This window comes from Rhea americana, unplaced genomic scaffold (assembly GCF_003343005.1).
Source record: "Rhea americana isolate MKP2758 unplaced genomic scaffold, rheAme1 scaffold_16, whole genome shotgun sequence".
Taxonomy (NCBI): Eukaryota; Metazoa; Chordata; class Aves; order Rheiformes; family Rheidae; genus Rhea; species Rhea americana.
In genome coordinates, this window is record NW_028185705.1 from 4,842,375 (window position 1) to 4,857,187 (window position 14,813).

General features: G+C 38.6%; 1 protein-coding gene across 1 annotated transcript in view; it reads left to right on the top strand.

Annotated features, from left to right (window-relative positions):
* The window catches only part of MDFIC2 (MyoD family inhibitor domain containing 2), a 48,158-nt gene extending 38,483 nt beyond the window's left edge, over positions 1-9,675 (top strand). Inside the window, exons 5-6 of the mRNA XM_085300008.1 lie at positions 3,643-3,864; positions 9,416-9,675. Coding sequence (XP_085156134.1) covers positions 3,643-3,864; positions 9,416-9,675 — 482 coding nt within the window. The remainder of the gene's footprint in view (positions 1-3,642; positions 3,865-9,415) is intronic.
* The last annotated feature ends 5,138 nt before the right edge of the window (positions 9,676-14,813 follow it).

Below are 14,813 nucleotides of genomic sequence, written 5' to 3' on the forward strand. Positions count from 1 at the left end.
AGAAACCGGTATTTGTGGATACGTGAAACTCTGAGCGTTGGCTTTAAGGCGGCAGTCGTGAAGTTTCACATCCTGCCTATTTCTAATTGTAATTTAATTTTTCTACAATTTGCATTTAAAAGTAATCATAAATAATATCAGTTGTACGTAATATATTTTTAAAGCCTATTTGGCTCCGCTTATTTGTTCCAACCCCTAAACCTATTACTGTTCCTTGCAGCAACAAACTGTAAAAGAGAAAAAAAACGCTAACCACTTTTTTTGTGCTGGTCTAGCATAATCTTTATTTCTTCAGACACTTTGTGCAAACATTAAATTGATAAAAGACATAATGTAGATGGACCCTCAGCTGAACTGAAGGTAATTGCATACAAATGAAATGGAGACCTATAATTGTACACTGCTTTAGCCTCTATCGCACTGTTTTCTGGAAGCAAGGATCTCGCTTGTCATAGCAAGTTGCTTGTTACGGTGATTGCATGAAGACTTGATCTAGCCGTACAAGACAAGTATAACATTACTTAAAGGGAGCTTTTCAAACTAAGAGTCTGACACTAAAATGCACTGTATTTTCAAAGATGTAGTGTGCTTTAACAAACAGAAGAGTCCTTGAATGACAGCTTTTGTTACCCTTTTGTTTGATGGTGCTGTACTGAAAAATTCAGGTTATGTCTATGCCTTTCTATTTCTGGTTTTGATTTCTCTTCAACAGCACTTCAAGAATAAAAATTGACTCCAAGCATGAATAGTAGAAGTCGGTGGGTACAGTAAATGTTATTCTGGCATTTACTGATTACTTCTGTCTGATATTTTTCGGTCTTATTTTGCTGAATGCCTAAATGGATTCTGTGTGCCATTGTATTGTGGCAAAAATGGGGAACTCAACAGATACACCATGATTTAAAAATATATGCAGCTTAGGCTAATTTTTAGGGCTATTTGTGAAAATGCCATTCTCACATAGGCCATTCAATCTGATCCATGTTTATTCGACTCTTCAGCTCTGGGTGTACAGTCCCAGATTGGATGAACAAAATCTATTTGTAAGATTGGCACTCAAATAACGGATGGGCTATATGTCTTTTGGACCTGCAAATTAATTATTATCCAATAAAACCAATGAATGAGGAGGCCACCACTTCCTCCAGAGCTCTGCTCCTTCAATTAGCACAGCCTTTCCTGGAGATGGCATGTTATTGAATGAAAGGGCAGGAAAAATTGTGAGACGTCACTGATCTGTAAACACTGCAAAACAGCATTTACAGTACTTGTAAGTAAAACCAACGTGTAAATTTTCACATTGTGGACTCAAGAAGCTGGCCAAGGAGTCAGAGAGACAAGAAAGCTATATGTACCTGCTTTGGAGGGAAAAACCATCAACAAATTATAATAAATAAGAAAAATCAAAGACCTGCCTTGTGCAGGATGCTAGTTTCTGTGATCTTGTGTGCAAGCTGCAAACAAGCACCGCTGCACTTTGTGCAGTGCTGCCTCTCAGCCCAGAGGAGCCACCCAGGAACACCTAAAGCTCTCTCCTGCTCTCCATACAACTCCTTCCTCATAATGCCTGAAAAATCTGAGGATTTTAGATTTCCAAGATTGGTCTCTGTGCTATTCCTAGTTGTTCTCTTCCTTCCACTTCTGCCTATCCCACTAGTCACTTCCTGCCTAAGGCCAACCAGTAAACCCTCTGGAACAGTTACTATCCACATTTTCTTCATAGAAGACCTTCGCATTGTTGTAAGTTCAAAATCAAGCCAAAAGCTCTGCCAGTAAACATTCTTAAAACAATGATTTAAAGTTAAGAAAAATAATTATTTAGTATTTCATCTTATCATCTTCCAGGTTCTTACTTCATTAACCTCTACCCAAATTTTTGCTTCTATAAATTTTACCACAGGAAGACGACCTAAAACTTCATGAAATCTGAGTACGGGTAAAAATTTGAATGAATTGTTCCCTCATTCTGTAAGTAAATAGAAACATAGAAATCACAGAAAAGTTCAGATTGGAAGCGACCTGTAGAAGTCATCTAGTCTAGCCTCTACCTCAAAACCAGACTAACTTCAAAGTAAGATCAAGTTGCTCTGCACATATCCCCAGCCTCTCTGGATGCCTGTCCCAGTGCTCTACAACTCCCATGATGGAGAATTTTTTTTCATGTATACAATCTCAATTCCCCTTGCTGCAAGTTGTGCCAATGGCCTCCTGTCCTTTCAGCTCTGTGCAGCTCTAAGAAGAGCTTAGTCTGGCTTTTCCTTAACCCGAGTTACAAAGTGGAAGACAACAGTTAGTACCCTTCTTTGCCTTCTCTTCTTCAGGTTAAACAAGCCCAGTTCCCTTAGTCTCTCGTGGTATATCTTGTGCTCCAGACCTGTCACCAACTTGGTGGTCCTTCATTAGACTCTCTCCAACTACCCAATTGTCACAATTGTTTCTCACCTGCCTTGCAGTCCACCCATCCTGTTCCAGTCTCCTCTGTTTAGCTAAAGGATACTATGGGAGACTACTGAAGTATCATCAAGGTTTCACTCTCTCTCTCTTCTTGGCCTTTTTTCAGAATATAGGAGGTATCAAAGGTACATGGAAAACAAAAGATATGCAGGATCTCTCTTCTGGTTACTTGCAACAGAACACAGACTAACTGCTTTAGCACACTTACTGATCCTCTCAGAAAGTAATGTTTACAAAACTGAGGCATTTGTAAAGATTGATTTTCTGTATATAGTTTAAGAACAAGCATATCATAAGATTTAAGTAAGATAAAAAGTGAGGCTGTGCTTGATGTGAGGTGCTAGAGTTAATCAGCTGTAGATAAGAACTGATGAGGTTTTATCATCCCAGCAGTAGAGGGAATGAGTGTGTTTCTTGGCCTCTTGATCACTTTGGTAAGTGAGTGACACTATATCAACCCGTATTTGTCTGTGCCTGAGAAGTTCTTCGGGAATAAATTGAGCTCAGAACTCTTCTTAAACTTTTGCATGGATGGGTCTTAAGATTAAGCTCTCCCTCTGGTTTTTGAGCTGCCTCTCTGGCAAATTGACAGCATGTGAAGTATCCCATCTTCTAACTGACTTCCAGGCCAACAACACAAGTATGGGTGAAGTTATGAAATAATGAATCTGGATGTTAAACAGAGACCATCTGGCTTGCTTTGCAACAAGATTATGAGCCATGGTGAGCTGGCACATCTGCATCTAGGTACCACCTACATGCTCACTGTTGGCTGTAAATTTAGGAAAACAGAGCTGGTGTTGAAAAATAGCAGGATAATTGTTTTGCCTTCTTTCATTTCACAAATTAAGCTTAGGATATCATCACACTCTATTTAGATTTCAACTGAGGCAATAATTCTGTTCTCTCTCCTAGTCTTATCATATCCAATGGAAATGAATTATCACTTAACTGCTAAGTCCACTAGGTTCAAGAGAAAACCTTAGACTGCAAGTTTACAAATACTTATTCTGTGAATGAACTTTATGTATATATAGAGTCCCATTGAAATCGTTAGGTAAGTAAGGTTAGGTCTTGGAATTAAACAGCTGTAGGCTTGGAAATTCTGCCTGTGTGATTCTTTTGGATCTTTCTGTTAGTCTTACAAACAAGCCCTTTTCTTTTCCTTTTTTTTTCTAATCCCACCAGATAATCAGTTTACAAATGAAAAGCATACGGATGAAAAGCCTGTGAAAGGTATTGCTATGAGTTCTGTCTCAGAATTCAGCATTACAGATGCTTCATCAAAGGATACCAAAAAAGAGAAGAAATTGTCAGGCTCCAGCACATCATCCATTTCTTCCCTGGGGAAATGCAGAAAGTTCACCTACATTGAAGATGACGCATCAGTACATCAGAGAGACAGTGACGGTATGTTTTATAAAACAGATTTCATTTAAGCTGATTTCTAAATAATGACCATTTCAAGAGCACTGTGTGCATCTAGCTTGAAATAAATACTTATATGCCAAACAGCAAGTTCAAGAACATAGCCAAAAGCATTATTAAGTTGCCCTGCAGACAATTTTTGTGACAGATGAGAATCTGTAGAAGATGATTTTAAAGCATCAGTGATATTAAAGTCACAGAAGAAGAGCTTAGAGCCTGTGGAGCTGTGTGCAGTAGAGCCTTTTTGGACCTTTGTAAACAGTATTTTCACAGAGATGATCTGTCAGGATTGAGTAAACATGTACACATATAACACACACACTCTTCTCTCTAATAGCAGGGGCTGTTGCTTTTGTTGTTGTTACTGCAGCAGCTGCTGTATTTGCTGAACAGATGCTGTGTTTGGAGGTCTGGACATTGGCTATATGAAGCAGTAGACCATTGCATGCAACACTGCCATCCTGCTGACCCATCACCAAATCCTCCCTCTGCAGCTCATATTTAAAAGCACGTGTGGGTCAAGATGAGAAGGTCTCTTTATAGTCTGTTTTTGTAGCAAACCGTCTCTGCAGATTCAGCAAGGTACTTAAGCACTTGCTTATTATTAAGCATAAAAAGGGCATAAAAGGTGCACTGTGTCCTTAAACTTGGATATATGTCACCATTCCTAAATGAATTGTGGTCTTGCAGCTTTTATATGTATGTTAGAGCTTCCCTCAGACAAAACGGCACAATATACAGATAAGACTTTTAGTTAGTTGAGTATACTGAGAGTTTTGGAAAAGCATATTTGAAAACAAAACACTATGAAAGGTAGTTAAAATGCAAAATTGCAGCAGGAGCCCAGTAGTGCAAGTGCACTTTTGCAGATGAACAATATCTAATGCTAGTACGTAACTTGCCCTGGGACTGTGAATCAGGGTTGTCTTACCTTTTCAGTAAAGCTACTCCTTTCTAAATCATAAGAGCACAAGTTAAGGTGCTGAGTACCTACATTACTTTTTGTAAGAGTTTCACAGCCAGTAGTGTAACTGAAAGTTAAGGAAGAGATTTGATTGGGCACACTCATTACAGACACTGCACCATGGCTTCTGATACTGTAAATAGTATAACACCCCTGATTCAAGTGGAATTTCTGCTGATGACCAACATGGGAGGAACTATTTCTGATTACTCCCGTAGATGTGAAAAAAGGGTGCTTTTGTTCTGTGAAGCCTTGTTTAAGTTTCTTATGTGTGCCTTTTACAATAAAGGATTAGAATATGTTACAGCCGATATAGTTGGGATATATCATCTATATCATATTAACAACCCCTGAATCAAGAACTACTAAATACAGGTAACATAATAAACCACAGTATTCCAAAAGAGCCATTATAATCTCCTCTGTATCACTGATCCTGTAATAAAAGCAATGTCTCTGATACATCTATTAGAATGCATTTAATTTCAGTGAAGGAAAGGAAGTACTTATTACATTAAAGAGACTCGTCCTCTTGTCCAGACACACACTATTTTCTGGATTTACTGACTATCGGATCGGGCCCGTCAACTATTACTGGCACACAGGTGTGTACCATGCGATGCAAATAACAGATTTCATACTCCTTAAAAAGCTAAAAGTGAAGGAAATTAACAAAAAAACAATCTGTGCTCAATTAATAATGTTAAGGGCTGGACGTCAGCCAAGGAAACCAAAGAAAGCCAGATTTGTGGTTGTCACTGCATACTCTGCTCACTCTATTCTGACAAGTTACTGCTTATTTCACACACACAAGACCAAATCCTGTTCACTGGTGCATGGAGAACCTCTCAGAGCAGCAATAGGTGAGGAAATCTATGCTTGTTTTGGATCCACTACTCAAAAAAGAGCAGATCCGAACTCAGAGGTCTCACCAGCGGTGACCCTGGTGGCATCAGTGAGCTTTGGACCGGGTTCCTACAGGGACTTATCTGCCTGAGTGGAGGGTGAGCTGACAGCCAGCAGCCAAGAGCAGGAAAATTTAGAGTCCAGACAGGCTGGCAAAACTGTTAGAAGTTCTTCTTTTGTGGTAATTAATCTACTAATGYAGAGAATGAGAGCTGAGGTCATTGTTCTCACTGAGATAAATGCAATAATGCCTTTTCACAAACAGCAGGGAAAACAGAAGAGAAAACAGGAGATTGCATCTTCTTTTATGCAGTTTGTGGCTAATTTATTTTCAAATATATAAATGAATGCATAGGAATGGATGTTTAATTGCTAATATCTATTATTTATATACATTACCCCACTTAAAACAGGACAAAAAAGCCTCACACATGCAGATCTTGCAAAATGCGTTACATCCATTATCACAGTTCATGGTGTGTGCTCTGATGGGAATTTAAAAGCATCTTTACTGCACATCACAGACTCTGTGCTGAAACATTACTTTATTATTAAAATCTTGTGCTTTTTGTGTGCTCCCTTTCCTGGATGAAGCCCTGAGGATCCTATCTATTCTTTTAAGATTACATAAGCACCATTATGGTTAACACATTCAGTAAAAAAACTGTTATTAGAAAACAGATCTTTAAAGAGAAAAAAAACAAGAAAGACCCTTAATTGACATATAATTTGAATTTGATCTCTCATATCTAGGTATAGAAAGGAAATTTCATAAATATAAGATACCTAAGAAGAATAGTCTTAATTACACCATGGACTACTGGATAAAATGATTACATTTTCTACACTGTAAATTTCATACAATTAAATGCAGCAGTGTCACCTTATAAAATGTTTCAATTTTATAATTATTTCAGTTCATTTACTTAGAAAAAAATATAAGCATGAATTTACTAAGTATCACCAAAATCTAGTCATTCTTTTTCTACCAAACTGACTTAGAAGTTAGTTGTGCTTGTCTGAACTTAAATAGATCTTGACATATTCAAATAAGAATTAAAATTGATAACACTGGTGATGATATGCTACTTAGAAAGAAATTCAATCACATGCTATTTATTCTTGCTACCAGCTGTAACTGATTTTTCTTTTTTTTTATAAAGAAGCTGGAATGCTTTTTTAATTTTGTTTTTCATCAAAAAAAGCTTTCTTAAAAAAAAAAAAAAAACATAATTCTGGAAACTTCCTGGCAGTGAACTTTATGTTACGTGAGATATAAAATGCCACAACAGAACCAAAGTAGTTGAATGAGTTATTTCACAGTTAGTCATCCTAGGGCAAGAAATGTGGTTATAACCATATGCTTTCCTGAAAGAACCAATGAAAAGATATTCATGTTGTCAAAGGCATTTTTTCCTTTCCAAAAACAAGGAGAGAGAAAAAAAAACAATCTGAAAGGTTTAGGTCTTTGCACTCCAACTGGATTCATACAGGCAGAATCTCACACCTACTCTAAACACTGCTGCACTCAAATGCGTTCTCCCCAAATGCTGTAATCCGAAGTGTGGGTAATYAATTGCCTTTTTGGGGGACAAATATAATACCAAGTTTTTGCCATTTAGAATTGCAATTACAGTAGACAAATCTACCAGCATAAAGCTCTCCCAAAACCAACAGACAAAAGAAAAGGAGAGGAAAGGAAAGATCTAGTAGGCAAAAGGATGGGATTATGCTTTTAGAAATAGGTAAAAATCACTCTCCAGAAACATCCTGCCAGTTGTAGTCGCTCATTAAATAGCTCATAGCATTATCATTAGCTTTATAGATAAATGTCTACACCTAAAGCAAAGGCTCAGTCCCATGAAATCTGCTTTAAAGGTGAAACTTTTGATCTGAAGAGATTGGCAGTAACCTGGCTAGCTTTAGTATGTATATAAAACGCAGTGTGTGTGTATGTGCGTGCATGTAAATGTTTACGTCTGTGAGCATAATTCCTTACATATTTACATCTCTGGTGATTGCCTATCTAATTTGATCCACCAGAGAACAGCTGGCTTACCATAACTTCTTTCATAGTGATGCAGGGCCAAACCACCATCAACTGGTCCTAGAGATGGGRTGTGGGAGTTGTCAGAGACAGTGTCACTACCTGGGTGTAGGGATCTGGGGAGCTGAGCCTTGGAGGATGGGGAGGTGGAGGAGAAGCCAGCTGATAAGCCAACTCAGCAGAGAGCCACAGGCATCTGCCGTAGGGACTGGGGTTTCCCGCTGACTTTTCGGGGTTTTTTTGTTTGTTTGKTTGGTTGGTTGGTTGGTTGGTTGGGTTTTTTTGAAAGATAGCTCTATCAAACCAAACATATACTCTTAATCCTAGTCTGCCAAAATACGGTTGAAATCTCTCATTTCTGGTGCTAGACATACTTGAGATGGATCAAAACAATCTAGAAAGTGAAAGAAAAAAGGAAATATCAGATCACAAAATAAAAAACAGATAATGTAAAGAATTGTGGGCTGGGGATTAGTGACATACAATGCTTGGAGGTCAAGAATATCTATTCAGAAATAYTAGCTCCCATAGGAATGATGAGACAGATGGACACAGAGATGAATGCTGTTGCCAGTATCCTACCTAGTACTAGAAATAAAGAGAACTTCCCTTAAACATATATACAAATGTTTTTATACATACATATATTTCCTACCTAACACTGTTTTTCATATTTTTGTCTTCTTTTATAAATTCACAAATCTGTGAATAAAAAAGGTGAAAAACCTGTTTCAGTGAGAAAGTAGAAGGTCCTTGGAATGAGCACTGATCATCACACTGCCCTGTTCTCCACACTTGCTTTTACTCCCTCTCTTTAGTTAAGCAATTGAGCAGTCATTAAACATTTTTACTGTTAGACTACTTATAAAATTAAACTATAAGCAGGTGATGAATCTGTGCTCTTCGCCTCCACCCTCATATGTGTGAATTTGGTCTTACTCATGAAGTCATCTCAGTCTTTATCCAGATGCCATATCTCATTTATGAACCAGTGATACAACCTTCTATGCATCCAGAATGACCAAGTATAAGGCCAAGAACCAGATTTGGAAAATCTGAGGGCCTGATCCACTCCCYGTAATATCAATGTGTCTTTGCACACTAACTTCCAACAAGGATTGAATCAGACCATGCAGGACTGACAATCCAAAGAAGAATTTTTTAAATAAGAAAGATTCAGTCCTGAACTCGAAACTTGAACTTGATGAAGATCAATTCCCATGTAGCRTCTGCAGGTCGGGTGGAACATGTGGCATCACACGCTTTTGCAAGACCACAAACTGACAGAGTACCTTTGCTGAGTGAAATTCACTCCTGTGCTGRAGCTTGCAGCCCAAGCAGTTTAAGTGCACTTGTTCGTCCGATCTTCACTTCCACAGACTATTTTCATTCAAAATATTTTCATGTCAGTTGTTTTTCCAGGACAAACAACATAGGAAATCCTTTCATTTGGCTGTTTCATGGAAGTAGTTCTCAACACTGTAGTTCTAGCCTACCGTGTGYGCTGCAGGGATCTTTATCTTTTGCATCTCATTTCTGTATAGTCACACTAGCCTATGCCTGGGTAGTCAAGCACTCCCTTTTTCTTACATCTTGCTGCTTTTCCTTTTTCTTAGATGAATGTGCAACACTTATCCTGGCCTGCTTGTTCTGTCAGTTCTGGGACTTTCTTATAATGCTGCCTGATACCTGTGAACATTGGCTGATAGATACCTGTTGTCCATCCAATAGATACTACCAGACCTCCAATGAAGACCATGCCAACAACGACTGCAACTGTGACTGTGACATTGACTGCAGCCTTTTTGAGTCCTGTCATGAGACTAGTGAGTGCCTGGAACTTGCCTTGGAGATTTCTGAAATCTGCTATCGCTAATAGAAAGTAATCGACAGAACTGCCCAAAACTGCCTGAGTGGGAGCTGAGAGGGTACAAAGGAGAAACGATTTTTTTTTAAGATAACAATAATAATCAGAGTGTTTGCCAATCAGGACTATGTGCATCATGCTGCTCCCACCTTGGAGGTCTGTATCTCTGTACCATTCCCGTTGTGCAATTTCATAAACTGCTGGAACCAATTAAGAGCAAACAAGGGTCTCCTCCTTTGCCATAGACGACAACAGAATTCCTAAGTACCGAGTGTGCTCGATACTTTACCTACTGCCAATCTGATGCTTTTATAAACCTCTAATTGCTTTAAACATGGATGTCTCTCATTCACAAACACAGGGTAAATTAGGACACTGTTTTAGGACTGAAATACATTAGTTTGTCTTCCTAATGGATTCATACATAAACAYGTATTACACATTGTTGGTTATTATTAACAATATATGATATAACATCATTTTATAATTAAAAATTTATTTATTCAATCTCTTAAAATACACTTATATGCTCAGTTTAGGTAGAAAAGAAAATTAAATGAATTAGAAACCATGCTAGCAGTAATTACAGCAAATGTCTCTAAAAATCTCCAGTGAATTTTGTAGAGGAAGCATTTTAACAGGGTAGCACAATTCGGYGGTGTATTAATGTGCATGCCTATGGTTATGTAATAACAGGTTATGCCTATTGTTCATTAGTTATAGGAAAGGGCTCCTTAAGTATAATTAGCCTAAATGGAAATTAACTGCACACTTCCAGAGGAGAATTACTCCAGAGATAGCCAGTAACTCCTTTGCCTGATTTTCATTTGCAAGATTTCTGCAAGCAACAGAATATTGCCATCTATTCCAGTGGAAACAGGCATCTTCACCTGTGCACGAAAGCTTACCAAATGAGAGTATCTATCCTGACTGTGTTTCAGACTCCCTCTCTCTCTTTTATGATGGCAGGTCTGATTAATAAAAAGGAAATACATATTGCACATTACACATATGACAACAAAAGCATGTAAATTTGGCTGCCTCAGGGTGAAGAATGCACCTATTAAGCACAGAAGAAAATACAGAGTTGCTTGCTCATGCTTRTAATTTATAGACTAATACCAAAGACAGTATTTACTTTGCATAGGCACTAAGCTCTTCCACCCACTGTTCTCAGTGCAGAACGCCCGGGGAATCCCAGACAAGAATCCTGGACAAGGTGCCAGGATACTCAGCTTTGCGGAAATCATTGAAACCACCTGTTTAATAATTAGAATTTCAAGTCTGTAGTCCTGACAAATATTTAATGGTGGAAATAATAATAATAAAAAAGTGAATTTCCCTTCACCCCTTGCTTTGGAAATTCATGTTTTTTTAAAAAAACAGGAATGTAAGAAGTAAGTAGAAATACTAACAATCTTTGTGCAGATATCTTACGAAGCTCAGTGACCCCTTTGCAAATGAAACATTTTTATTCTAATAACAAAAAAAGAAAAGGGGGGGGGGCATGTCCTTGAGAAAAAGGGAGGAATTAGAAATGAGTAGAGAAGCTCAGTAGTACCTGCTTTCTGCCCTCCTCTGAGAACACTGGTGGAGAGTACAATAGGTTTGTTCCACTATTAATTGCAACATCAGTTTGTTAGTTGTAGCCACCTAAAGAAACAAAGTCATCAGTCCTCAACTGTCCAACCTGTGTCAGCTTGCTGGATRTGCCTGGRCCCAAATGCAGAGAGCACTAACCACAGCCCATGCATGCATCTGGGAGGTTCAGGTTTTGTACGCTCTGGGCTGGGCAACACTGAATTCTGATGCTCCAAATTGTACTCTGCTGCAGATAGCAGGTCTTAATCTGGCCATAAGGTATGTAATCGCCTGAGCCTAAGTGCAGCATGTTGAAAGTTGGCCCCAGAGCCTGGATCATTCCACTTTCCATGATAAGTTGTCCRTGCAAAGTGACAAGTGAGCACATATCAGCAAGGATACTGACCAAAACCATTTAAGAGGGGGAAGGAGGGAACTTGTTCCACACAGCATTTTTGAGAGAAGCACCAAGAGATGTGTACTGCCAGTCCTTACTCCTGATGCTGCCACCCAAAAGGAAGGATTTCATAAATGAAATGGCTGGAAGGAGGCTAAGAGAGGCATCTGGAGGGTCGAGTACCACACAGGGCTGCAGATCAGGTGCCCAGAAAAGGGGATTTTGCTTTGCAAGCCAGGACACATCTTGTTACAGCTCTGTCCTTGCAAGGTGATACACATTGACTATCCAGGAATTGCTCCYGGCAGGTGAGCTGTCTGTACATTAGTCACCGAACTGGGTTCCTAGGATTCATTATTTAAAAGAGCTTTTCTTCATTTCATAATCTGTAGGCTGGCAAACTGAGGTCATGTCTATTACAGGGCATGGGTAAATTCAAAGATGAATTTACAATATCCATGATCATAGCCTTGGTGCRACAGGATGTCCCAACAATGTAAATTCAATCACATGGTGGAAAACAGAGAGCTGCTGCTGTAGTGAATGATGTGTTAAATAATGCCTCAGTGTCGCCTTGCCTAATATGTACAGKGACACATAGCTCAGCTTCCTGTTTTAGGAAGTAGATTTTTGGTGGCCTTCTGTCCAAGCAATGAAATCTTGTAAATGTGTTAATATTCTTCTATCTTTAATGACTTTCATGCTATATTTCATATAACATAGTAGAACTAACAGCTCAGGATAGCTTTTCTTTCTTCCCCTATAAAACTGCTAATTGTAAAGCAACACTTTCATAACACACAGGAACCATTTAATACATTGACACCAAACTCCAGAGAAAAGGTCAGATCTTTTCCATTAAGCATGCCAGAAAGCTACCCTATTCTCATACTAAACCAACTTCATAGGCCAGAGAATTACCAAGGTATTAGATTTGAACTTGTGTAGACATTCCAGTTAAACAGAATTATTAGGAATAAATCAAGACTCTCTCTATTTTTTTATTTACTGGAGAAAAAGGCCTGAGTGTGTGAGTAGGAGGTGTTTGGGTGGATTGCTGTTCAGAACATGTTGGACTCAGCTGCGCTCCCAGAGATGTCAGCTCTACAACATGTGAAACAACTCCTCAGAACAACAAATAGACATTACCATTTTGCAAACTGGAACATCGTTCTGACGTGACRCCTCTCCTCAGCACCATGAATGCACTGACAGATTGATTGGGGGAAGAAAAAGGTGGAGATGATAACGAAGAACTATATTGCCCTCTTCTACAAAAAAGGGCTATGGGATACTCTYTAAGGATCTCCGCTGGGAAACAACTCAGTGGTCTCATTCTTAGGARGTAAATGTCTTTTCATCTCCTTCCAGGATGCTCACAGGTCATAACAAACTAGGATGCAAACTCTTTGGAGAAGGAATTGTCATTTACTGAGTATTATACAGCACTCAGCACACAGAAGATCCAACAGGAAATGCCTCTAGGAGCTGCAGAGAGGTAAACGTTGAAGAACAGTTATCTTCAAGGAAATGAAGTTCTCCAGCTGACCACAGACCCTTCCATAACATCATKCTGGTGCCTTACTCTCCATACACACTATGAATCTCTTTGGATATGAGATTAACAAAGTGCTCTAAATTAGCCCRTGCAGTTCCCCAAGTATAGAGAGGGAGAGTATTATATTATCTCCTTTGATTTTCCTTTGCTTCTCATACTTTATCATCTACTCTGACATTATTCTCTTTCCTAGAGGATTTTAATGGTTCGTACTCGATGAAGCAATCACAATGAGAATGAACTACATCTTCCAGATTTCAATTCGACGCATGACTCTGCCTTAACTATAAGGATTCTGGTTGAATGCTACAGTTAAGCTCTGGAAGACATTGTTTCTCAGGAAGAAAGCAAAACATGGGAGCAATTAAGATGTTTGCAATCATATTCTTCTATTGTTATGCTTGTATAGTAACTATAAACTTTCAATAGTGTTGTATTAAAAATAACTACTAAATTTTTCTTTTAATTACACAAAATGGCTAGTTCAATTCTGTTTTCTGCATTGCTTTAATTTTAATCTATGTCAAGCTACATTTTAAACATCTTAAATGCAAGGTAGGTTTCAGATTACAAGAGTAAATAGGGTTACGCAACAGATTGGGATCTCCAGGCACCATTGTACTATAAATCACAGAAACTGAGTATTAATCATGATTAATAATCTATCATTACTGTGGTTTAAAAGAAAAAGGAGGATGAAGTGAAGTATTGAGAAACTGCACTTTCTCTTAGCATAATTCATATAATTGCACAACAGAACAATTACTAGCAGAATAATGGATTCCATATAATGACCTAGATTTTCTTAACATTGCACATGATCAAGAATTGTTGCCATCTGATGCATGTTCCATGGCCTGCGCAAAATGAGTTGGTGGGCGTAAGCCAACTTACAGTGGATGTGTGCCCATATCACAAAAAAACACCGTTATAATTGGTACCCTTAGGAAGAATGCCAGGGTCTGAGTGTAAACAGAGTACTTTCTGTCCCAAGAGTTAGCTTTTCCGTGGTCAGAATTGAGGCACAATAGAAAGAGCAATGCCGAATTGCATCTGCTCCCTCTGCATTGGGCTTCGCCCTCCCGAGGTATCAGTTGGTATTTCACACAGTAGATCTAAAAGAATCACTCTTAAGGGCATCCAACACGCCTTTTATTTAGTTATCGACTTTATTTTTTTTCCCTTTAAAGTCATCGTGGAGGTTGCATGAATATAAAAAAAAACAACAGAAGCAGTTGTTGTCAGTATGTAATCTGTCTTCTTTCTAGGTGTCTCCAGAAGGGAGCTAAGGAAAACAAACCTGTTGTCACTAAATATAAAGTATCTATTCATGAATCTTCAGACAGACACCATAGAAATCCATAAATCAGAAAATGTTAAAAGTCACTGACTTAGGATGTAGCCAGCAGTGGGACGGTGGCTTTCCAGTGGTGAGCCACCATTGCCCTGGTGCTGAAGAGGAATCAGGTCATAAACCACAAGGGCCCTGTTTATAAATATTATATCAGAAAATTCTGCTTTCTTTTCAGAGAACTTTGTAGCTGAAACAGTCATCCACATCCTCATGCCACAGGATATTAAAGTGACCATAGTACGAAGGGGGAAAAAAGA